The 22,111-nt window shown below is 48.1% G+C and overlaps 8 protein-coding genes across 12 annotated transcripts; 5 read left to right on the top strand and 3 right to left on the bottom strand.

Annotated features, from left to right (window-relative positions):
- Nucleotides 1–58: 58 nt before the first annotated feature.
- On the top strand, nt 59–1,684 carry Zpr1 (zinc finger protein Zpr1). Its single transcript, XM_017083302.4, has 2 exons — nt 59–740; nt 804–1,684. Exons 1-2 carry the CDS (start codon nt 59–61, stop codon nt 1,502–1,504), a joined length of 1,383 nt encoding a protein of 460 aa, XP_016938791.2. The 3' UTR covers nt 1,505–1,684.
- A 129-nt stretch (nt 1,685–1,813) lies between these two features.
- NdufA3 (NADH:ubiquinone oxidoreductase subunit A3) lies at nt 1,814–2,373 on the top strand. The gene is made up of 2 exons (XM_017083339.4): nt 1,814–1,972; nt 2,041–2,373. Exon 2 carries the CDS (start codon nt 2,050–2,052, stop codon nt 2,281–2,283), a length of 234 nt encoding a protein of 77 aa, XP_016938828.1. The 5' UTR covers nt 1,814–1,972; nt 2,041–2,049; the 3' UTR covers nt 2,284–2,373.
- On the bottom strand, nt 2,040–3,599 carry Dlip1 (Dorsal interacting protein 1). 2 transcript variants are annotated; one of them, XM_017083337.4, is made up of 2 exons: nt 3,084–3,595; nt 2,040–2,962 (listed from the first exon to the last, which is right to left on the bottom strand). In XM_017083337.4, the coding sequence occupies exons 1-2, from the start codon at nt 3,493–3,495 to the stop codon at nt 2,826–2,828; spliced, it is 549 nt and encodes a 182-aa protein (XP_016938826.2). In that variant the 5' UTR covers nt 3,496–3,595; the 3' UTR covers nt 2,040–2,825. The 2 variants fall into 2 exon arrangements, with proteins under 2 accessions (XP_016938826.2, XP_036676191.2); XM_036820296.3 differs by having other exon boundaries at nt 2,875–3,006; nt 3,084–3,599.
- An 81-nt stretch (nt 3,600–3,680) lies between these two features.
- On the top strand, nt 3,681–5,267 carry Ost48 (dolichyl-diphosphooligosaccharide--protein glycosyltransferase non-catalytic subunit Ost48). The gene is made up of 2 exons (XM_017083314.4): nt 3,681–3,892; nt 3,976–5,267. Exons 1-2 carry the CDS (start codon nt 3,751–3,753, stop codon nt 5,181–5,183), a joined length of 1,350 nt encoding a protein of 449 aa, XP_016938803.2. The 5' UTR covers nt 3,681–3,750; the 3' UTR covers nt 5,184–5,267.
- A 1,178-nt stretch (nt 5,268–6,445) lies between these two features.
- His3.3B (Histone H3.3B) lies at nt 6,446–10,196 on the top strand. Of its 2 annotated transcripts, none has more exons than XM_017083516.4 (3): nt 6,446–6,599; nt 8,769–9,064; nt 9,221–10,196. In XM_017083516.4, the coding sequence occupies exons 2-3, from the start codon at nt 8,783–8,785 to the stop codon at nt 9,347–9,349; spliced, it is 411 nt and encodes a 136-aa protein (XP_016939005.1). In that variant the 5' UTR covers nt 6,446–6,599; nt 8,769–8,782; the 3' UTR covers nt 9,350–10,196. The 2 variants fall into 2 exon arrangements, with proteins under 2 accessions (XP_016939005.1, XP_016939006.1); XM_017083517.4 differs by lacking the exon at nt 6,446–6,599 and adding an exon at nt 8,445–8,464.
- Nucleotides 8,768–14,228, bottom strand: Bap111 (Brahma associated protein 111kD). Its single transcript, XM_017083203.4, has one exon. The coding sequence runs from the start codon at nt 14,126–14,128 to the stop codon at nt 11,885–11,887; it is 2,244 nt and encodes a 747-aa protein (XP_016938692.3). The 5' UTR covers nt 14,129–14,228; the 3' UTR covers nt 8,768–11,884.
- Nucleotides 14,229–14,480: 252 nt separating this feature from the next.
- fh (frataxin) lies at nt 14,481–15,222 on the top strand. Its single transcript, XM_017083515.4, has 2 exons — nt 14,481–14,843; nt 14,923–15,222. The coding sequence occupies exons 1-2, from the start codon at nt 14,526–14,528 to the stop codon at nt 15,175–15,177; spliced, it is 573 nt and encodes a 190-aa protein (XP_016939004.1). The 5' UTR covers nt 14,481–14,525; the 3' UTR covers nt 15,178–15,222.
- Nucleotides 15,223–15,908: 686 nt separating this feature from the next.
- Nucleotides 15,909–21,640, bottom strand: LOC108016760 (uncharacterized protein CG7065). 3 transcript variants are annotated; one of them, XM_017083513.4, is made up of 4 exons: nt 21,310–21,640; nt 19,099–21,239; nt 19,008–19,025; nt 15,909–17,798 (listed from the first exon to the last, which is right to left on the bottom strand). In XM_017083513.4, exons 2-4 carry the CDS (start codon nt 21,191–21,193, stop codon nt 16,156–16,158), a joined length of 3,756 nt encoding a protein of 1,251 aa, XP_016939002.2. In that variant the 5' UTR covers nt 21,194–21,239; nt 21,310–21,640; the 3' UTR covers nt 15,909–16,155. The 3 variants fall into 3 exon arrangements, with proteins under 3 accessions (XP_016939002.2, XP_016939001.2, XP_016939003.2); XM_017083512.4 differs by having other exon boundaries at nt 19,099–21,244; nt 21,310–21,639; XM_017083514.4 differs by lacking the exon at nt 19,008–19,025 and having other exon boundaries at nt 19,099–21,244; nt 21,310–21,638.
- Between the last annotated feature and the right edge of the window lie 471 nt (nt 21,641–22,111).

Raw genomic sequence — 22,111 nt, 5'->3', positions numbered from 1 at the left:
AATATTCCCCTTCAATTTAAACAATAGCAGCTGGATTTACGTGAATAACTACCGAAAAATGTCCACTGTGAGCGCCGCCAGCGGCAGTAATGCACCCAGTCCGCCGGAGGAGGCCGCTTCCGTCCGGCCGGAGCCGATTTTCCGGGAGATCAACGCGGAGCAGGCCGACGAAGTGGTCGAAATCGAGTCCGCCTGCATGAGATGCTTCGAAACGGGCATCACCCGGCTCCTGCCCACTAAGATACCCTTCTTCCGCGAGGTGGTTCTCATGTCCTTCAAGTGCGACCACTGCGGCCACATCAATAATGAGATGCAGTCGGCGTCGGAGATCCAGAAGTCCGGCATTCGCATCGAGCTGCAGGTGCAGTCCGTTGCCGATCTCAATAGGCGGGTGGTGCGATCGGATAACTCCAGTATGAGCATACCGGAGGTGGAGCTGGAGATACCCGTGCAGTCGCAGAAGGGCGAGGTGACCACCGTCGAGGGCATCATCGAGCGGACGATAGCCGGCTTGTCGCAGGATCAGGAGAAGCGGCGCATCGATCATCCTGAGGCGGCTGCCTCAATTGACGACTACATCGAGCGATTGCGCCGCTTGAAGGAGATGACCACGCCCTTTCGCCTGCTCCTCGAGGACATCTCCGGCAACAGCTTTGTCGAGAATCCATTTGCCCCCGCCGCCGATCCGCAGCTAAAAACATCGTACTTTTCCCGCAGCCGGCAGCAAAACGAGCAATTGGGTAAGGATCGGAGGTTCGCTAGGTAGCATTGTGCTATGGACTACATTGCCAATTCCATTCCAGGCCTGTACGAGCAGAACCACGAGGAGCAACACCTGCTGAAGCCCATCGCCGAAGATTCGTGGCCCATCGAGAATCTGCACGGCGAGGTGCTGCAGTTCCCCACCAATTGTCCCAACTGCCAGGCGCCATGCGAGACGAACATGAAGCTGACAAACATCCCGCACTTCAAGGAGGTGGTCATCATGGCCACCGTCTGCGGCTCCTGTGGTCACAAGACGAACGAGGTGAAGTCCGGCGGCGGTGTGGAGCCGCAGGGTATCCGTTTCCGGGTACAGATTGCCGGTAAAGAGGATCTGACACGTGATGTACTCAAGTCGGAGACGTGCAGCTTGTCCATCCCGGAGCTGGACTTGGAGGTGGGTCCGCACGCTCTGTGCGGACGTTTCACCACCGTTGAAGGCCTGCTTGTGGCCATGCGGGATCAGCTGGACGGCACCTTGTTCCGCGACTCGGCCGACGAGGCGGCAAAGAACCAGATGCAGCGATTCCTCGAAACCTTCGACGACGTGATGAACCTAAAGGAAGTGATAACGCTGGTGCTGGAGGATCCGGCCGGCAACACATATGTGCAATCACTCAGCGACGACGACGCTGAGCCGGATGGAAGGCTGGTTGTGGAGCGGTACGATCGCTCCTTCGAGGACAACGAGGATCTGGGCTTGAATGATATGAAGACGGAGGGCTACGAGCAGGATGCGTGATGATTGGATCCTGGGTGTTGAACTCTGCATTTACACCAGCTTTAGTTGCATACGAGTAGCGTCTAGGCAATAGCAGTTTTAATTCCAAATCAAATCAATTTGTTTTTTTATCCTTGATAATTATATTGTGAAAAATTAAAGGCTCCTTAAATAAATTATAAACTTGTTCATTTATTAAAAGCTTGAAAAATTTTAATATTTAACTATTTTTGCAATTTGTCGATTAACCTTTTTTTCAAAACCAATAAAATAAAATACAAACCTACATCTAGTCAGGGTTCTATAAAAAGTCATTTGTTTCTTTTTAAACTTTCGAAAAGTTTAGTTTAAAAAGCCCTTTTCCAATACTTAACATATCGAAATTTGGTCACCTGCAGCGATAACAACTATCGATAGTCAGCAGCCTAGTTGCCAGCTGTTTGGTCTCCGTTTGTGTTGTGTAACTGAACTAAACGCGTTTAATTTTTGGTAAATATGCTGTGCTTAATCAATTAACGTACTAGGTGGACTAACAAAGGGTTACTCCGATCCCACAGAGCACCAAGATGTCCGCATCCGCTGCCCGAGGCTCCACGTCGCTGCTGAAGCGCGCCTGGAACGAGATTCCGGACATCGTCGGCGGATCCGCCTTGGCCCTCGCCGGGATCGTGATGGCCACCATCGGAGTGGCCAACTACTATGCCAAGGACGGCGACAACCGGCGCTACAAGCTCGGCTACGTCGTCTTCCGCCACGACGACCCGCGCGCCCAGAAAGTCCGCAACGACGAGGACGACTAGAGGATCACCCCCCGAAAGTCGGGCTCATCTTTGATTTATTTGTTTACGCTATAGCTAAGTAAAACAAACAACTAAATGTACAGAAGGCAGTGTCCAGTGGTTCACCCTTGGGGGTTCCTTGCCGCTTCCCTTTATTTTCACTAGATCTAGATTCTACAGAGTTTGCAAAGGTTCCACAAGTCCACTTGATTTCATTAACTAGTCAACGAGGATAATTTAGAGGAATCTCAAGATGTCAGTTCTTTCTCTATCTTATTCTCTTTTATTATATAGCTAGAGTTTTGCAAATCCATTACGTTTCTTTAAAATTCAATTTATTTATAGCTATCTAATACAGATATCTAAATGTACAACATGAAACATGGTTAATCTTAAAGGGATATGGCTTACAATAATATCTGGTCATTTCACACAAGACTGTCTTAACTGAAAACAAATAATTTGCATGCAATTAAAAAATGTATACATTTAATGGTAGCTATCTAGTCGTGCAGTTAGTGGGCAAGATAACTAATAGTAAAATGATTAGGTCCATAGGTGCACTAAAGATCCTTGTGCGAGAATTTAAAGTGGAACTTGCAGGCCTTCTCTGTGTGAAAAGTTTCGTTGCAGATGCCGCACTTGAAACCAAGCCGGGGGTCGCTGTTGGTCTTCGTCTCCACGGTAGCAGGTTCAGGTGCTGCAGAAGATTGAAGGTGGATAGGCATTAGGAACTAGAGAACACTACGGGTATTGCATTGTGATGATAGGGGTTGTTTGGTACATGAACTGGAAGGGAAGGGGTTATCCTAGTTGCTCACCCACTCCCGGCTCGATTTTCGGGATCACTGGCTCCGCCGTCTCGATGGGCAGCTGGACATCCTTCGGCTTGGCTTGGTGGGATGGTGTTGTGGTCTGGGACTGGTTTCTGCTGGCCAAGCTGCGCTTCCTGCGCTGCTCGAACTTCAGGGCCACGTTGAACTCGCTGTGGGCGCCCAGCCACTGGTGGCTAAACTCGTAGGCCATTGAGAGCTTCCTCACGCAGATGCGGCAAATCTGCTTGGGATAGTCGTCGGATTGGTCCAGGGGCGGCAGGGAAGCTGGCAGACAGGCCGCCAGCATCTCCGCGATGGGAACCATCTTGTCCAGCGCCCGGACGCTCTCTTCGTAGATGGCTAGTGACTCCAGGCACTCGTTGCCGCACGTCCGGCAAAAGCTCTCGAAGATGTCCATCTTGATTTGTTGTCCGTCTTACACGGGGGGTGCCACAGGAATTCCAAGTTTGAATTTTAAAAAATTGGTTGTTTATTGTTTGGAACTCAAATCGATTATAACATCGATCCATCGATATATAATGCAATGAAGGCGATGAATTTTCTGGCATTTCCTTGGTATTTTTTGGTATCTAGCCGCACCCTGGCAACCCTGCCGCCTGTCAATTTGTGTGTGTGTCCAGAAAAGCCGGAGAGAAAAGATTAATAAAAGAAAATGATGTGGAAGGCTCTGCTGATTGCCGTCCTGGCGATAGCCCACTGCCAGGCGGTCCTTGAAACGGACGCCAGCACCTTGGTTCTGCTGGACAACCTGGCCATTCGCGAGACGCACTCGATCTTCTTCAAGTCGCTGCAGGGTGAGTTGAAATGCCGGCAAACCTCTGACGTGGACAAAAAAAAGTGAAATATGAGTTAAATTTTTGTTCTTATACTACTCCAGATCGTGGATTCAAACTGACCTACAAGCTGGCCGATGACTCCAGCCTGCTGCTGTCCAAGTACGGCGAATATCTGTACAAAAACGTGATCATCTTCGCACCAAGTGTCGAGGAATTCGGCGGCGATGTCAGCGTGGAGCGCCTGGCACAGTTCGTCGACGATGGCGGCAATGTCCTGGTGGCGGGCAGCGAGAAATCCGGCGACGCCCTGCGCGAATTCGCCTCCGAGTGCGGCTTTGAGCTGGACGAGGAGAACGCGGCGGTCATCGATCATCTGCACTACGATGTCAGTGATGCCGGCGAGCACACAACCATCCTCACATCGGCCAAGAATCTAATCCAGGCGGATACCATCGTGGGCAAGGCCAACAGGCAGGCGGATTCAGCTCCGCTGCTGTACCGCGGCACTGGACTCATTGCCGACAAAGAGAATCCGCTGGTGCTCAAGCTCCTGACCGCCGAGAGCACCGCCTACAGCTACAATCCCGAGGCCAGTGTCTCGGACTATCCGCATGCCGTTGGCCGTGGCACCCTGCTTATTGCCGCCCTGCAGGCGAGGAACAACGCCCGCGTCGTCTTTTCCGGCTCGCTGCTCTTCTTCTCCGACGAAAGCTTCACCACGGCGGTGCAGTACGCCCAGAGCGGTGTGTTCCACAAGCTGGCCGGTAATCGCGACGTGGCCGAGTCCATTAGCCAGTGGGTGTTTGGTGAGACGGGACGCCTGCGTGTGGCGTCCGTGCAGCATCACAAGGAGGGCGAGCTGCTGCCACCGGATCAGGCGTACACCATCACCGATCCCGTCGTCTACACCATCGGTATTGAGGAACTGGTGCAGGGTCAGTGGCGCGCCTTCAAGGCCAGCGACATCCAGCTAGAGTTCGTGCGTATCGATCCCTTTGTGCGCACCTACCTGAAGCAGACCAACTCGGGCGCCTACCAGGCAAAATTCAAAATCCCCGATGTCTACGGCGTCTACCAGTTCAAGGTAGACTACGATCGCGTGGGATACACGCATTTGTACAGCACCACCCAGGTGTCGGTGCGTCCGCTGGAGCACACGCAGTATGAGCGATTTATCCCCAGTGCGTTCCCCTACTACACCAGCGCCTTTTCCATGATGATCGGCGTGTTTGTCTTCTCGTTCGTGTTCCTCCACTTCAAGGACGAGCCCGTGGGCAGGTCCGCCAAGGAGGACAAGAAATCGCAGTAGTTTACTCACCTCAAATGTAACACACAAATCACTAAAATAAAGGAGTTCCTCGCTTGGAGGACCTAACAATCATTCAAATTTAAAGCATATGCCTTTTTTTACACTACTTTCGGCAAAAAGTGAGGTGAATTCGTTTGTAAAATAAAAAATCTTTATTAATTTTTCTAAATCAATGCCATCCCCTCCAAAGTAATCCCCTCCCGATGAAATGCACTTGTGCCACCGTTTTTTCCAATCCTTGAAACATGCCGAACAAACTTTCCGGTATAGCAGCGTCCCATTAAGCGGGCTAAGGGAATAGCTCTGCTCAGCCTCTGCCAGCACATGTACAACACACAAATGATAGAAAAAATGCTTATATTCCATCAGCGTCCTTTTCGATTCAGCTTTTGTCTCCTCTGTCGACTCGAAACGCGTTTCCCGGAGTGGTCTCCTGGTTTTAGGCGATAGCTAGAAGTTTTGACTTTTCGCAGGCCCAAATGGTCTTTCAAAATGGTTTTCACAGATCCTTCTGATATTCCGATCTTATTAGTAAGTTCTCTTACAGTCAACCTACGTTTTTTGAGCACTAATTCCTTCACTTCATTGACGTGTTGGTCATCTGTTGACGTCGTTGGTCGTCCGGAGCGCTCCAAGTCATCAACACGTTCTCGACCCTCTTTGAAGTCCTTGTACCACTTATAAACATTTTTCTGCGACATGGTAGAATCGCCAAAGGCCTTCCGCAACATCCTCAACGTTTCCGCAGCCGAAATTTCATTCCGCAAACAAAATTTGATGGCACTTCTCTGCTCAATTAAATTAGACATTGTAAAAATCGAAGTATGCACTCTTGGTTTGGTAAACTCAAGCGTAATTATATTAGTGATAATGACATTGACTTGAAATTTAGCTCAGATGCTAATAACAGTCCTGCCAACTCAAGATAAAAAGAATTGTTAAGCCCGCGAAGTTTAAATTGAAAATTAAAATACTTTTTGACCACAATATATATTTTGTTAAGCGACTTTTTAAAATAAAAATAATTTAGAGCGTTTTTTTGTCATTTGTATTTTAGAATATCTCTTAACTTTTATTTTAAACATAAAACTCAGAAATGTATTTTATTTTTTAAAATAACGGTTTGTCCCACCTCACACATTTTTAGAAGAGTTGCCACTTAAATGGGATGGAATGTCCGATAACATTGTCGATACAAAATCAATAACAGTGTATTTATTATCTGTCGGTATATTTCTGGTATTATTGAAAATAAAACACGGACTAAAAAAGCCAGCTGGTAAAATGTATCGACAATTCCCCGATCACACTTCTGTCATTGTGAAATTTTTTCCCGTCCGAATTTGTTCGAATTTGTTCATTCTCGTGTTAAAAAGTTACGCTTGTGAAAATATACATTTTTTGTCGTGTTCAACGGTGAGTGAGTTGAATTGAGTAGCTCTAAGCGTTGTTCTTGGAGCTGCCGTGATTGTGGGCGGTGAAAGTGTGTGTGCGCTGTGCTCTATTTTTTTTGTTGCCTCTAATGGAAGTTGGTGTTTGCTGTTGACGGGGCTCCGCCGGCCGTCCAGCGGAGCCCTATTTTCCAACGCGCATACACACACGCACACAGTCTCGCTGGTGGATACACACAAATGCACGAAGATGTGAGAGGTTTCGTATTCGCACGATGGTTGCATTATTGTTGTAGTTGTGGTGCGCTGCTTTTTCCAAAATGGCCGCAACGCAGGAGAGGAGCAACAAATAAAGTTGCAGTCGCAAATTAAATTTGCAAAAAAAAAAGGAAAAAAGCTTGTGCCCGAAAATTGGCGCCAAAAAGAATGAGTAATCGTATTTATGCTGGCGTAAACAGATAAAAGTAATTTATTTAATTATTTGGCTCGGGTGTTTTGTGTGTGTATACTAAAAACGCATACTAATTCCCCCGAATGCAAATGTGCATGTCTGCGCTTGACATGCGCAGTATGCCCCCTTTCTTTCGCTCCGCCTTCCTGCCCATATATTATTGCATAATTGTTTTTTTTTTCGGTGCTGTCTTTTGTGAGGATGTGCAGCTGTCACATCTCTGCACGCACACACATGCACGATGGCTAGCGAAGGAACGACGCAATTAACTGTTCACAATCCTCTCCTCTCTTTCTAATGCGAATATGCACATGTACAAGCATATGACTGTCTCGCTCCAACGTGCCGCCTTTTAATGCGCGCCAAGTTTTTACCGCTCGCTTTTTCCCTCTTTTTGTTTATGTTTACTCTTTTGGCGCCCCAATATATTCCAGTCTTCTTTCATTTCCCCTATATATTATTTTCTCCTTGCCTGCACAAGAAGTAATAATAAATTGGAAACTACAACTCATTACTTCAGCTTGATTGATTCCGCATAAAACGAAAAATGCTCGAGTGCCAGTACACAAAAAGAAGGGGAACACAAAAAACAGCGACTCACGTTGTTTGCTCGCAAAGAAAAGAAATAAGATTTTCAAGTGGTCCTCGATCGTGGAACTTTTACACGGCGAGAAAAGTCTGTATAATTAGGTCTTATTAACTGGAGAAAAAAATTAATTCCAAAATTCGAACATATCGAAAGCTGGGATTCCTTGAGACTTGTATTTCTTGAGTTATCCATAGGTATACCAAGGTGTATATTTAACAACTATCTAAAATACATTATATTAAGCGATCAAGGGATCCATGATCCATTTCATGAAATCTTTTTTAATTCAGTCTTGATCTATAATCTAATAATAATAATAATAATATATGTATTAAAATAGGATAAATTCTTATGCTGCGTGGTGAATTGGACATTTTGTTAAACCAGTTTCAAAAAATTTGTTTTTGTATTTTCTCTTGTAAATTATGTGAATTATAAAAAATATCTTCGATTTTTCTCAGCGTGTGCTGCCAAGGCACGATTTTTTCTTTTCCCACTCAAGTGGAAGTTTCTCGAGTGCTGCGTTCCCAGAAGATGAAAAAAAAAAATAGATGGGGGGTAAAGGAGGCAGCTGTCTCGACGAATTCACGTTCAACCCTCGTTTTCGTTGTGACCACGAATCTTGGTTCTTCGTCAGTTGGCCGCCAGCGCTTCGGCGCTGTGCATCGGTCCTAACTTTGGCTCACCGCCCCAAATTCACCCGTATATATCCGTCAATATCCTGGCCAGTTGCACCTTCCTGCAGGCTGCTGCACTGCGCCTGTGCTGGCCGAAAAGTTCAGAGTTCGTGAAAAGTTTCTCACAGTCGCATTTTGCTTCTTAGCTGGAAAGCATCGCCGTGTTTTTTGTGGTAACTACAAGTGGGGGAAATTAGTAAATCAAAATGAAAACTAAAGTGTTTGGGCTTAATTCATAGTTTGATTAGTTCTGTTCTCGAAATTCCTACAAAGCTGGTTAATTCTAGACCTAAATAACTCAATATTGCATTTTAAGTTGGCAGAAAAACTGCATTGTGTCTATCCTAAGTTCAGTTTTATAAATGCATACATACATGCAGACGAGAAAATGCGTGGGCTTGAATAAAAATTACATTTTAGAAGGGTTGTTGGCAAATAATCTAATGTTTGTGCTACCAATTCTCTCTATTATTGCAGTTTAAGAAGATAATATGGCCCGTACTAAGCAGACCGCCCGTAAGTCGACCGGAGGAAAGGCTCCCCGTAAGCAACTGGCCACCAAGGCTGCCCGTAAATCGGCGCCCTCCACCGGTGGAGTAAAGAAGCCCCATCGTTATCGTCCCGGAACGGTGGCCCTTCGTGAAATCCGTCGTTATCAGAAGTCGACCGAGCTGCTCATCCGCAAGCTCCCCTTCCAGCGACTGGTTCGTGAAATCGCCCAGGATTTCAAGACCGATTTGCGTTTCCAGTCCGCGGCCATTGGAGCTCTTCAGGTGAGGATTTTGCTCTATTACGGAATGGAAAACGCGGGAATATTATAAGGGGTTTAGTAGTGTATACTATGGGAGTGAACTGGGGGGTTTAAAATGTTACAATCTTGTAATAATGTTTTTGATGGTTTTTACAACTCCTTTCTGTTCGACTTGCAGGAAGCTTCGGAGGCGTACCTAGTGGGTCTGTTCGAAGATACCAACTTGTGCGCCATCCACGCCAAGCGCGTCACCATTATGCCCAAGGACATCCAGTTGGCGCGCCGCATCCGAGGAGAGCGTGCTTAAGCTGGGTCAGCATCCCAAGGAGCAAACGGATCGATCCCTGTCGTCCATCCCCGAAAAGACCATTCTGATTTACGTTTTGTTGAGGGAAAGGAGCCTGAAGAAGAGCACCAGCGACACTTTGATCCAATCTATCATTCATATTTACATGTATACATTTATCATCCTTTTGTTGGTCAATCATCGGATCGTCAGAATGCCGATGCGAAGAACACCACACACAAAACAACACACAACATTACTGTAATGCTTAAAATATTTGTAATTCTTATTATTACTATTATATATTAGTTATTAAGTTTTTTTTCTCGCCTGTGCGTCGACGGTTCGTTCGCGCTGATGATGCCGCGCTGTTTTCGAACCCAATTCCGCCGGGTCCACCACCAATTGTTTTGGAGGAGGAGGAGAACTCCACCGAGCGGCCATCGTCGTCTGTCCGCCTGCAACATCCGCCACCAACAACTCCAACAAATGTCTGGCTGGCAGACCCCGGTTTCGAGAAATCCGTTGTCTTTAAGGCGCCTGCTTCTACTTCCTAAAGGGGGAGCTCAACATCTGGCTGCCGGGGCACGCGGAACTGGAGATCGGGGCCAACGTAACGCCAGCTGGACGTGGTAAGACGGACAGACGATGGCGGACTGCTCGGTGGGGATGCCCCGGATATCTGGAAGGGCGGCGAGGGCGTGGCCATCTGGCGGTCAAACCGAAGACACACGGCATTTAACATATGATGAAGATGATATCCACATATAACACCGAAGACCGAATTGAGTACACTTAACTTTACACTTACGTATATGCATATATACATAAATATATATATATATATATCTAGAAAACGAAAACACTAGACATTAATACTCTCTTTATTTTGTTCACCTTTCGTTACTGCAAATCACAAACAGAGCATATAATATATATATATAAATAATATATATATATATAACGAAGAGGGATGGGCGTGACAGAGTTAGTTGATTAAATAAGATTTTAGATTTACTTGCATTTTATACGTTTAGGCGGAAGAAGTAGAGGAGAAAAGATGGAAAAGATATAAAGATGATTCAGCAATCAAATTAATAATACACGTCTATAGATTTGGAAGAGCATCGAATAATAACAGAAACAAAAAACAAAACAGCAAAGCATTGAATATTTCTCAATATTTATATGTAGTTGAAACACATGCAAAGTAATCAATTGTAAACGCCCATAAATATATGCATATATATATATATACTTGTAAATTGGTGTCGATAACTAGTTTCACATTGAACATTTAAACAAATCGGGCTAAATATGTGTCTATACCATATCGTAGCTTTCAAGAACCAATAAACAATTAAAAAAACAGTCTCCCGATAAACAAAAAATAACTAAAAAACAGTGACAGCAACAGCAAAAATAACTGGAAACATCAGCAAAAAAAATAACAAAAAAATAAACGGTTTTTTCTATAGAAGAAACCAAAAAACCCAACACCAACAAAATGTTTTATTTTGTGCGAAAGCGGGATGGAAATAGATGGTGAAAGAGGGATGGCGAGAGGGGGAAAGGTGTACTGTGATGGTACAGTTGGCTCCAAAAATCAAAAGCAAACGTCATTCGCTTTGTTTACGTGTGATAATCTCGGTGCGTGTGTGTGTGTGTCTTGAACGTGTGCTAGTGTTAGTTTGGCTGCTTGCATTTGTGTGTGTCTGGGTGGCTTTGGCGCTTCCCCCTTTTATGTTTTTGTTTTGCTTTTCAAGGCTGCCACCAAGTGGCGCCACCTAGCGGCTTTTTTCAACAAGAGCCTGCTAAGGGTTAAGCCTCTGTGGTTCATTTAAAGAACTTAAGCCAAAAGGGTTAAAGATTTAAGTAGCTGTGTTCTTTCTTTAAACACTTTAAAATAATAAATGTTGAATAAAAGTAATAATTATGTGAAGAAAAAGATATCTTTGAATCATTTTTAAATTGCCTTTAAAACTTTTTTAAACATCTTTCAAACAGTTTGCGGGACTTTAAAATATAATGTTCGGTAAAAAAAAAACAAATAATATTGATGACAGGAAAGGCAATTATTTTTAATGGTTTTATTTTAAAGTGTTTTCCTGCAAGTATGCTGAGATCTCCAGGCGATTATTCAAGTATTTCCAACTAAATTGCCCTTAACTTGCAAATTGAATCCCGCGGAGTCAGAAAACTTAAACAACAGACATTTTCTTCATTTACATATAAACGTACATTTATTTTACTCGTATATTTAGCATACAGTCCAAAATGCGACGCACACTCAATTATTAAAATATTAAAATTAGGCCTCGCGAAAAAAAAGTGTGTTAAACTTAATTGAGAATGGGTTTTGATGCGGGAGTTGTTCTGGTCGCCTAAAAGGGGTTCAAAGTTGGGGTATTTCTGTCGGTATACAGCGAACAGAGGCGGAGTTTTAGTGGGGACAGCTATGTTACAACACAGGGATCGATGCATGTATCTATAATTTAGGGACTACAACTAGGATCTGGGTATGAGGAGGTAGGTGGATGGCTCCTCCTACTGGCCTTAGTCCGCCTCGTGCTTCTCCGTCTCTGTATGCTTGCCAGGCGCCGTTGCCGGGGGTGCAGCTCCGCCAGTTACTGCTGCCTCGCCCAGCGGTGCTCCTCCAACTGGTGGCGGGGCTCCCGGTCCCGCTCCTGCTCCAGGCGTGGGATACACTCCGCCCCCAGCCGTTGCTGCCGCTGCTACTGCTGCCGTCGCCGCTCCTGGTCCTCCGCCTGGAGCACCTGGTCCTCCACTTGGCTCGTGGAGGTGACTCGGCGGCGGTTGCTGCTGTGGTGGAGGTGGCGGATTGCTTCCGTGCTCGGGTGCATACGGATGTCCGGGATTGCCATTGTGCTGTGGCGGCGGCGGGCGCGGTGACATATAATGTGACCCGGGTGGCGGGCCGTAGGATTGCTGATACGGCGAGAAGGGCGCGTAGTAGGGCTGCGGCGTGGGATGTCCTCCGTATTGAGGCTGGTAGTACGGCCGTGCGGGTCCACCCGGTGGACCAGGAGGTGGGCCATGCGGTGGTCCCCCGTAGTTGGCATAGCCCGTGTGCGGAGGTGGAGGTGGCAGGCCCGGCATTCCTGGCGGCGGCTGGTGTGGCCCCATGTGCGGTGGCATTAGGGAATGGCCGGGCGGCGGATGCCCGGGATGTGGATGCATCTGGGGCATGCCTGGCGGAGGAGCTGGACCGCCCTGTTGCTGGGCCAGAGGCACCTGCTGTTGCACCGGCGGTGGCGTTGGTGTCGTCGTCGTCGTTGTCGTCGCCGCAGGACTTGCTGCGGTCACCACTGGAGCCACCTCTGGAGGCGGCGTGGGCGTCGGAACTGGTGTGGGCACCTTGCCGGGCTGGGCCATCACCTTGGCGGGCTCTGATTTCGGGGGCTCGACGAGCGTAGACTGCGGCGGCAGGGCAGCGGCCATCTCCAGCTTCTCCGGCTTAATGGGCGGCGGCGGCACCGAAGGCTTGGGCGGCGGCTCAATGTCCATGGGCTCGGGATCCGTTTTGCTGGCCGTTTCATGGACATGCACCGATGGTGTAGGAGTGGGCGTCGCGCTCGGTGTGGGATTTGGCGTGGCTGGCTTCACAGCTGGCGGTGTCTCCTTGGGCGGCACTGCAGGCGCTGGCGCCTCCTGGGTAGCGGGCGTGGCACTTGGCTGGCCCGGCTGAGTTGGAGGCTTTGCCGCCTCCTCGCTCCGCACCACAGGAGCGGCAGCAGCAGCAGCGGCAACCGGATTCGTAGAGTTATTTGCACTCGGTTCATCCAATCGCTGGCGATCACGCTTGATGTCCTCGTACATGCGATGCACCATCTTTTGGAAGGTGTCCTCGTCCACTGCCGGCTTGCAGTGGCGCTTTAGCTCCTCCTGGAAGGCCTCGCTGGACTCCACCATGCGCTGCTTCTTGGCCTCGAACTTCTCCTCCATCTGCTGCAGTTCCGCTTCCAGCTTGGTTTGGTGCATCGTCAGCGAGCTGACCTGCCGCTTGAGCACCTGCATCCGCGTGGTGGTCACCACGGATCGCACGTCGGGCACCACGGCTTCCGAGAAGATCTCGTTGATCAGCCGATGGTTCCTCAGGTAGCGGGCGTAGGCCAGGTGTTTGGCCGTGTAGCCCTCGTCCTGATCATCTTCGTCCTCCGCCGGCTGGATATCAATGCGCCGCTCGTGCTGTGACTTACTGCCGCCGCCGCGCGAGGGAGTCTCGTGCATGTCAACATCGGTCTTCACCTTGCTCTTGGCCGACATGTAGGCCTGGTAGGCGGGCGTCTGGTGGTAGGCCTTTAGCGATTTCTCGTACTCGAGCTTCTCCGCCTCGTACTCGTCGATGAACTCGGTCTTCTCATCCTCGGGCAGCAGCTTCCACATGGCCCCGATCTTCTTGCCCAGCTCCCAGAGCTTCAGCTCGGGATGCTGGGCCTTGACACTATCCCAAACGCGTTTCGAGTACCGCATGTACGGCAGGATAGGCTTCTCCGGCGGCTTGGGCGGTTTGGGTAGCCGCGATTCGTTCTGGTTCTTGCTGCTCGACGACTTGGTCACTTTCTGTGGAGTGAAGGCCGGATTGCCGTAGTTGCTGTGCGTGAAGATGGGCGTCTGGTCCTTGTTGCGATCGGCTCCACCGCCTCCGCCGGATGATCGCGACCGGCTACCGCCGCTGGTGCCGCCACCGCTGCCTCCCACGACGCCCTGCAGCGGCGTGGCCGAGCCGGGTCCCTGGCCGCCCACGGCTATCTGCTTGTAGTTGCTGGGCAGGGCCATCTTTTCGCGTTTTCGTGGTCAATGAGCGTGGATATTCTCCGATAAAGACAACAATTTTCAGGCGGACGCCATTTTCTGTCGGCGTTGGTGCTAGAGGTGGGGAAACATCGCTGACTTATCGATAGCTTTGCAAATACTAAAATATAGTTTCAGTATTTCACATATGCCATACTGCAGTGATTAAGTTAAAAAATTGTAATGATTTGAAAAAAAATAAAACACAATAGTAATTAATTATATAACAACATTAATATAACAACCACAATTTGTTGCTTCCCACAATATACCAAAATGGTATATGGTAACTGAGAAAAATACCGAAAGTCAAACATTTCTCAGCAAGTTGGCAGCCCCACAGCTGCGATTCTAAAATATAAACAAAACGAAAGGTTTGAAAATGTTTGCCGGTCGTTTGCTCGCCCGCCTGAACCGCAAGCAGACATGTTTGGCCACAATTGGAAGCTGGCGAATGTCTCAGGGACTCGTCGGCCAAGTGAACTTGCCCAGGACACCAACTGCAGGCACACAAGCGATTCAATTGGAGGAACCCAGTGCAAGCCGGCGCTTTTTCAGCAGCCAAATTGAGACGGAATCCACATTGGACAGTGCCTCCTACGAACGAGTGTGCTCCGACACCCTGGATGGTCTGTGCGACTACTTCGAGCAGCTCACCGAGAACGCCCCCGAGCTCCAGGGCACCGATGTAGCCTACGGCGTAAGTCCTGTCCCTCAATCCGCCTGTTACATCATGCCTTTGGTCTAATCTAAGTGGGTTTCCGTATCCGTTTCCGCAGGATGGCGTGCTCACCGTGAACTTGGGACACAAGCATGGCACCTACGTGATCAACCGGCAGACGCCCAATAAGCAGATCTGGCTCAGTTCGCCCACCAGCGGTCCCAAGCGATTCGACTTTGTGGGCACCGTGGCGGCGGGCAGGTGGATCTACAAGCACAGTGGTCAGTCGCTGCACGAATTGCTGCAGGATGAGATACCCGGCATACTGAATTCCCAGTCCGTGGACTTTCTGCACTTGCCATACTGTAGTTGAAACGGGAGTAGCTTCCTTCCACCATAAAAAGTCTGTTAAAACGTTTGACCTGATATGTGTTTATTGATCTGCTGGGAATTCGATATCTCCTGTTTGAAACCTTGAAAAAACCACCCCAAAATAAGCTTAATTTCCTTTATAAAAAGTCTCAAGGCTTTGCATTCGATTCATCATATTTATTAGGAGGTGCGGTTTTCAGATCTTATTGCCTGCAATTATGTTTTGTCTATAAGAATAGTTTGCTGTTAGGTTTAAGTGTTGTGGGAGTTTGAATAAAAGTAAGTAGTCAAATAGCATTCACTTATAAGTTTTACACATGTAGATTTAAAAGGGACTTTAGTTACATGGCTTTTCTTTGGGTTAGTTAGCTATAAAATGGGTGCTTAAGTTATATAATATAAAAATTTACCTCGGTTCTTGAACGTTCTTCTAGGGACATCAAAACATCAGTCTGATATTCCACAATTAATAACTCTTTTGGAGCCACAAACATTTATTGCTCTTTGATTGGTCACAATTTTTACGTTTACTAAGTTCAATTCACGAAATTAGTACGTTCATGGAGCTCAAGTTAAATTTAAAACTCGAAACTTGTTCGAGGGTCTTCTTTATTTAAGCTCTAGAATTTATTTTATTATACAACTAGAGAACTAAACGCTCCCAATTAATAAAAACAATTTTAAATGCAACTAGAAACCAGGGCCATTGCTAAACAAAAGTCGGTAAAAAGGTTAACATTCGTGTTTCTTTATTCTTTTGCTGTTCAGATACAATGCTTTGTCTTCCTTTTGATTCGCATCATTCAGTTGTAAGCAACAAAAGCAGCATTCGTGTCGGACTTAAAAAAAAAGGTGTTCAAATCACTTGCCAACTAGCAGATACGCGCATACACGGGCACTTCAAGGGATTTTTCTCGTTTATAGTTTATGTTTAAATCATTATGATTTAAAAGTAGTTAGGATCTAAGACTTATTGGCTCTAATGACGTCCCCCAAACATGTTGTTATAATGCGGAGGCGCCTGCTGTTGCTGGGCGCCCAAAAAGTTCTGGGGCATCTGATTGAAGGGCGGCGGCTGCGGCGGTCCATTGTTGGCCCAAGGGTTTATTGGGCCAGGGCCATGGCCACCATAGCCTCCATGGCCAGGTCCGTGTCCATGTCCGGGTCCCATGGCCCCATAGTTCTGCTGCACACCATTGCCCGCATACGGATGATAGCCGCCGCCGCCGCCGCCGTAGGGCTGCTGATTTTGATACTGGCTGGGATCGGGTCCGCCGCTGTTCATCAAGGGCTGGGCTTCCTGGTTAAAGTTCCGGCCCTGCTGCTGCTGTTGCTGTGCAGGATAGCCCGGATTGGGATAGCCCACACCCGACTGCTGTTGGCCATGGTTCTGGCCCGGCTTTTGACCCATACTCGGCCCTTTGGTCGGTGTATTCTTCTGCTGTTGCTGCTGGTTTATCATAAAGTTGCGATTACCTCCTGAGGAGCCGCCACTCGATCCTCCAGAATTCCCGCCCTTGCTTAAAGTGCCCATCAGATTGGCTATAATGCTTTCGGTGTCCTTCAGCGAGATCTTGGAGGCAGCAGCTGGCTTGAAAGTAAGAGCATTTGGTGATGATTCCACGGGTATAATGGGCGCGTTTCCGGACTTTTTGGAGCCGCCACCACCACCGGCGCCGCCGTTACCATTCGAATCGCAGGCCTTCATTACCAAATCGTCAAAGTTATAGTCGTCTTCGTCGTCATCGTCGTCAATCATGAAGCTGGGCGTGTTTCGGCCGCGTCGCTGCTTATTGATAGGCAGGCTGGACATATCGCGATCCCGTTCACGATCCGTGCTGGGACGTCGCGTGGTCAGCGAGGAGAGAGCTACAATCTTGGTGGCGGCCGAGGAGGCGATAGCGGCGCCGGAGGAGGAGGAGGCCATGCCCCCCTTTATCAAAGCCGTGGACTTGGATTTCTCTACCGGAGCCTTCGTTGCCCCACCAATGTTCACCACGCGCGACAGGAAATCACTGCAGGACTCGCCATCACCACTCAGCTCCGCCAGATTCACATACTTGCGCAGGCGCTCCACGCGCGACGGCTCCTGGACCTCCAGCTTGCGCAGATGGCCAATAAGATGCACCTGTTCCTCGTTCGATAAGAACTTGAAGTTCTGCAGTAGGGTCTGAAGATCGGAGTCGGTCAGTGACTCCATGCCGTTGCTGCCGCCACCGCCGACGGCGGCATCCGGTTGAGTCTTGGCCGCTGCTCCCGGACCGGCGACAATCACGTCCAAGGTCTCCTTGTTCAGCTGGTTCTCCACCTCCTTCATCAGCTCGTCCAGATCGATGCCCATATTATCGGCCGGCGTCTCCTTTTGCAGGCCAAGCTTCGACTGAATCTCCCCGAAGGTCAGGCCATTATTATTATCCACCTGACGGCGCTGTTTGTCCGTCTTCACCAGCAGCGCGAGCAAGTGCAGCAGATTGTTCATGTCGCCGGTGCTCACATCGTAGTAGCCCTTGAGTACCAAAGCATTGGCCAGCTTGGGGGCCACCACATTCCGGTCGAAGGGCAGTTGAATGGGCGCCGGATTGGCATTCGCCTTGACCTTGGCCTCGATGACATCGGTAATACCTAGATCATCCAGACACGGTTGGGGTGGGGAAGGGAACAACACAAAAGAAAACAATCAGTAAGGATTGGCAAGCGTGTGTATTCAGAGATCTCTGCAAATGGAGCCTCGGCTTCGGTATCGCACGGAACTACGAAAATTACATTTATACTTATGTGAATGTGGTGTGGTTTGGATTGGCGACTGGACTGCTGGCGGTTTGTTGGCACACTTTGTTCACACACCCATCAAAAATAAGGGAAAGCTGACCGGAAATCGAATATACCGAATATTTACAGGCGCATGTGCTTTCTTGCTGAAAATCACAGCGATTCGCCAATGTTTTGTATGATAAAACTTCGTAAAACTCTACCCAATTATGTTAAAAATTGAAAAATAAGCCCCCAGCATAGAAGTTCTTAACATGTAAGACCTGCCCAATCAAAACGTGACCTTTTTTCCTTTATTTTTAGCAGGTCTGTATCAAATGACCTTCATAAGGCGAAATTATATTAAGAACTTTGGTGAAAACCAGATTATCGAAAAAATGAATACACTTGATCTGTGAGAAACCCTTAAGCATGGAAATCAATCCAGAAAATCCCAACAAATACCACAACAAGCAACAATTCAAAACACGCTTACATATTATACCATTTTTAAACCCTGTAGGCGAACCGAGAGATACAATTAATTCACCTAACGATCGAAATACCTGGCCCAGAATTCAAAGAAGTTTTTATTTATTTCGGATTCTCGTTGAACAGTTTTGTCGTTTATGATATAGTGAGAAAGAACCAAAATGATATGCGATATAAGTTATATTATATCATAGATATATAACCCCAGTTTGTACCAAACAGCAGCCAAGATCATTTATTTCGTAAATGCTAATATTAAGGAAACTTATTGTGAAAAACACTTAATTTTTTTGGTGTTAAACCGCAGAGGTTAGTAGACAAAAATAAGGAAAATCTAATTTATATTTCTTAATCACCAACACATAAACAGGTTTCATTCGAAAACGACTTTGAATATTTTGAAAATCCGAATCTAAAGTATTCAACCGATTGGCACAAAACTCACATTACTTCAAAACGGAGGAGTTAAACTTTGGAACTTCACTAATAAGGAAAGGACTTATCGAAAAAAAAAACGGACAATCGCGGCCAAGTAAATCAGGGGCAAAGGCCATCCGGATGGCCACCTTTATTCTCTACACTCATACTTACCTTCTGCTCCTCTAACCTCTAACCACGATCGCGAAAAAGAGAGAGATAGAAGTACGTGTGAGCTGGGATATGGATAAATGGGTAGCCTTACCTCGGGTGCTCGCCTGGAAGATGATGGCTGCTATGTTGGTGATCAGTTTCTTGACAACGCGCACCTTTTGCGGATCGTCCAGCACCTCGGCGATGAGGATGCCCTTCAGCTTCTCCTTGGTGGTCTCGAGGAACACACAGTTATCGTCGTTCAGCAGCAGATCGTCGGCGGCATTCGGCTTGACCATCTCCATGGCCAGCGCCTTGCTGAGCAGATTGAGGGCCTTTGGCCCCAGGCTGCCCAGGTGCTCCTCGACGGCGGAGAGCATGCGCAGCACACTGACCACGGTCAGTGGGCCCTCCTCGACGGGCTCCGAGGGCTCCTTCTCCTTGATGGATGAGACGGTTGGCGAAATCGAGCGCACCTTGGCCATGTTGTATTCGGGATAGACGCGAGAGTCCAGAACGCGGAATGTCTCGACATGATCGTAGTTGCGCGGTGGCCCTCGAGCATAGCCCTCTGTGCGGGAATAGTACTCGGCAGAGCGCTCCCGCTCCAAGCTGCGGCGGTCCCCATAATCCCTGTGGCCGGGCGACGGGACTCGCTCTCTGGAGGGGTGACCACGATGTTCGCGCTGCCGATAGTAGAGCGGCGACCGGGATCTGCGCCTCAGACTGCGGGAACGCGATCGTGAGCGCGATGATCCACGCCGGTAGTTGTGACGCGGCGAACGGCTGCGCGAACGCCGGATGGGACGACGTCCTCCTGCGCCACGCTTCGGAGACAACGAGCGGGATATGGAACGTCGACCAAAGGGAGCGCGACCACGTGTCGGCGGACTGGTCACCTCATCATCGCTAATATCAATGACAGCTTCAGGTGCTGCAGCCGCACCACCGGTCGCCCGATTGTTGCGAAAGTTCTGCTTGTGGCGATTAACAACGCTGGCGCTGGACGGCGCCTCCCTCGGGCTGGCCACACGGATCTTGTAGCGCTCCATCAGCTCCTTGGTCTTCTCCTCGTCCTCGTCGCCCAGCTTGAACTTCTCCTTGAGATCCTTTTTGATTTTATTCACCGATATGTTAAACAGCTCGATGCGGCGATCCTTCCAGTAACTAATCCACTCCGGCTTGTAGTCGTACTGATTCGGATCGCACTTCTTCTCCTCCTGCAGCTGCTTGTAGCGCCGGTTCCAGAACTGTTTCCACTCATCTGGGTAATCGGGATGCTTCTCGGGATTCGATTCGTACGTCTCCGTTTCGTCGCGGAGCTGCTTAAGCTGCAGTTCCAGCATACAACGGAACTTCTCCCACTTATAGCGCTCCTGGGCGATGATGGAGGCCTGTATGGACAGCTCCTTCGGCGTGGGCAGCTGCTGTGGCTTGACCACACCGCCGGGAGGCGGGGGCGAGCGATTCACGCCACGCCCGCTGGCATCTTCGGCCATGTTCTTCTTGCGCAGCATCGCCTTTGGGATCTGAACGACTGGGGCCGATGGAGCGCCAAAGTTCTCATCATCACTGGAGATGGCGTCCAAGGAGATTATATTGTTATCATCCCCCTTACTGTTGCTGTTACCATCGCCGGCGGGCGCCAGGTCCTTCGTCTTGATGCTAATCTTAATAGACTCATCCGGTTTCAAGCTGCGCAAAATGCGTTGCGCCTCTTCGGCAAAATCTGGCCCGGCACATTCATCAAAATGGAAAGTATCCCGTACCTGGCTGCACATTTTGCCTCGAAAGCGGCGAAAATCCTCCCCGGACGAGGTCAACATGTTGCGTGACCGCCCGAAATGCTCCTCAATCGACTTGACCAGATTGCCGGTGGCAATCACCAGATCGCCGGCGCTGTTGGGCGTGCGCTTGAGCTGCTGCAGCACTTCGTGGGCCTTCTGGAAATGCGTTTTTAGGTACTTGATGCGATGGGCGTGCGATGTCCAGTGGACAAAGGCACTGCGGCCGTCTGTGCAGGTCTGGCACAGCACGCAGAAGTAATCCGGACGCAGTTGGCCCGGCTCGTGCAGCTCGATGGTGTACTCGGTGCCGATCAGGGGACCGCCGCTATAGTTATCGATCTGCTTTTGAATGACCGCCGATCGGGTCACATCCTCCTCCTCGAAACCGGGCGGAACCGGCTCCCCCGGCAGAAAACTCATGATTACTTCCTATACAATTTCTACAATCCGAATCAAAATCCAAAGCCTATCCTGCGAATGGGAATCACACAAAAAAGAACACCAGTGAACGGAAATTGCCCAGGGTCAGCACTTACCTTTGCTTCCGGATTCCTCTTTTCCTCTTTTCCTTTTTCCTTTTTCTTTATTTTTTTTTTTGCTTCCTCTTCCCGAGCGAAGCACTGGATTTTCTTGTTCACACTTTTTCACTTGGTAGATCACGCTTTTCACTTCTCTTGTTTTTCAAAGGGCGGCTTGCGCCGGCGGAGTTACCAGTACTTACTATGCCAGGGTATCGGTATAAGTTCTTTCCTAGTTACAGCACTTAACTATCTGTTTTTATGCCGCCCCTTCTAGTTTTTCCTTTTAATTGCTGCAAAAAATGTATTCCTCCTTTTTTGTTAGCTTTCCAGTGTGCCCGTTCAGCTGCAACAGAAAAAGGATGCACATAGCAGAGACACCCTCCTGGTATAGCCAAGATACACTCCTTCCTATTGGCTGTCACTCTCCTGACAGCCGATACACCATCCTAATATAGAAATCCAATTCACAAGTTGATTGATTTAAAGATATGTACACAAATTAACTAATTTCCTTTTTTTAATTTATTTTTAACTTTGTGGCATTTTTAATGAACAAGTCATATAACCTTCGTGCGAAAAACTTACCCTTGGTAAAGTGTATGCTATTAAAAATTAAAAAAAAACATTTTAAGAATTTTAAATGTTTCTCTTTTTAATAATGATACACTTTTCTAATTTAGCTCTAACCATTAAATACCTGTTTCAAAATATTATGTACACAATAGTTTTCAAATTGTGTTAGGTTTAAATTTTATAATTATATTTGTAGGTTAAAGTCTATGTATGTATTTACTTTTTAAATTTTAAAAGTCATATA

The sequence above is a fragment of the Drosophila suzukii genome, chromosome X, assembly GCF_043229965.1.
Source record: "Drosophila suzukii chromosome X, CBGP_Dsuzu_IsoJpt1.0, whole genome shotgun sequence".
Lineage (NCBI taxonomy): Eukaryota > Metazoa > Arthropoda > Insecta > Diptera > Drosophilidae > Drosophila > Drosophila suzukii.
This window is presented reverse-complemented; position numbering and strand designations above follow the sequence as displayed.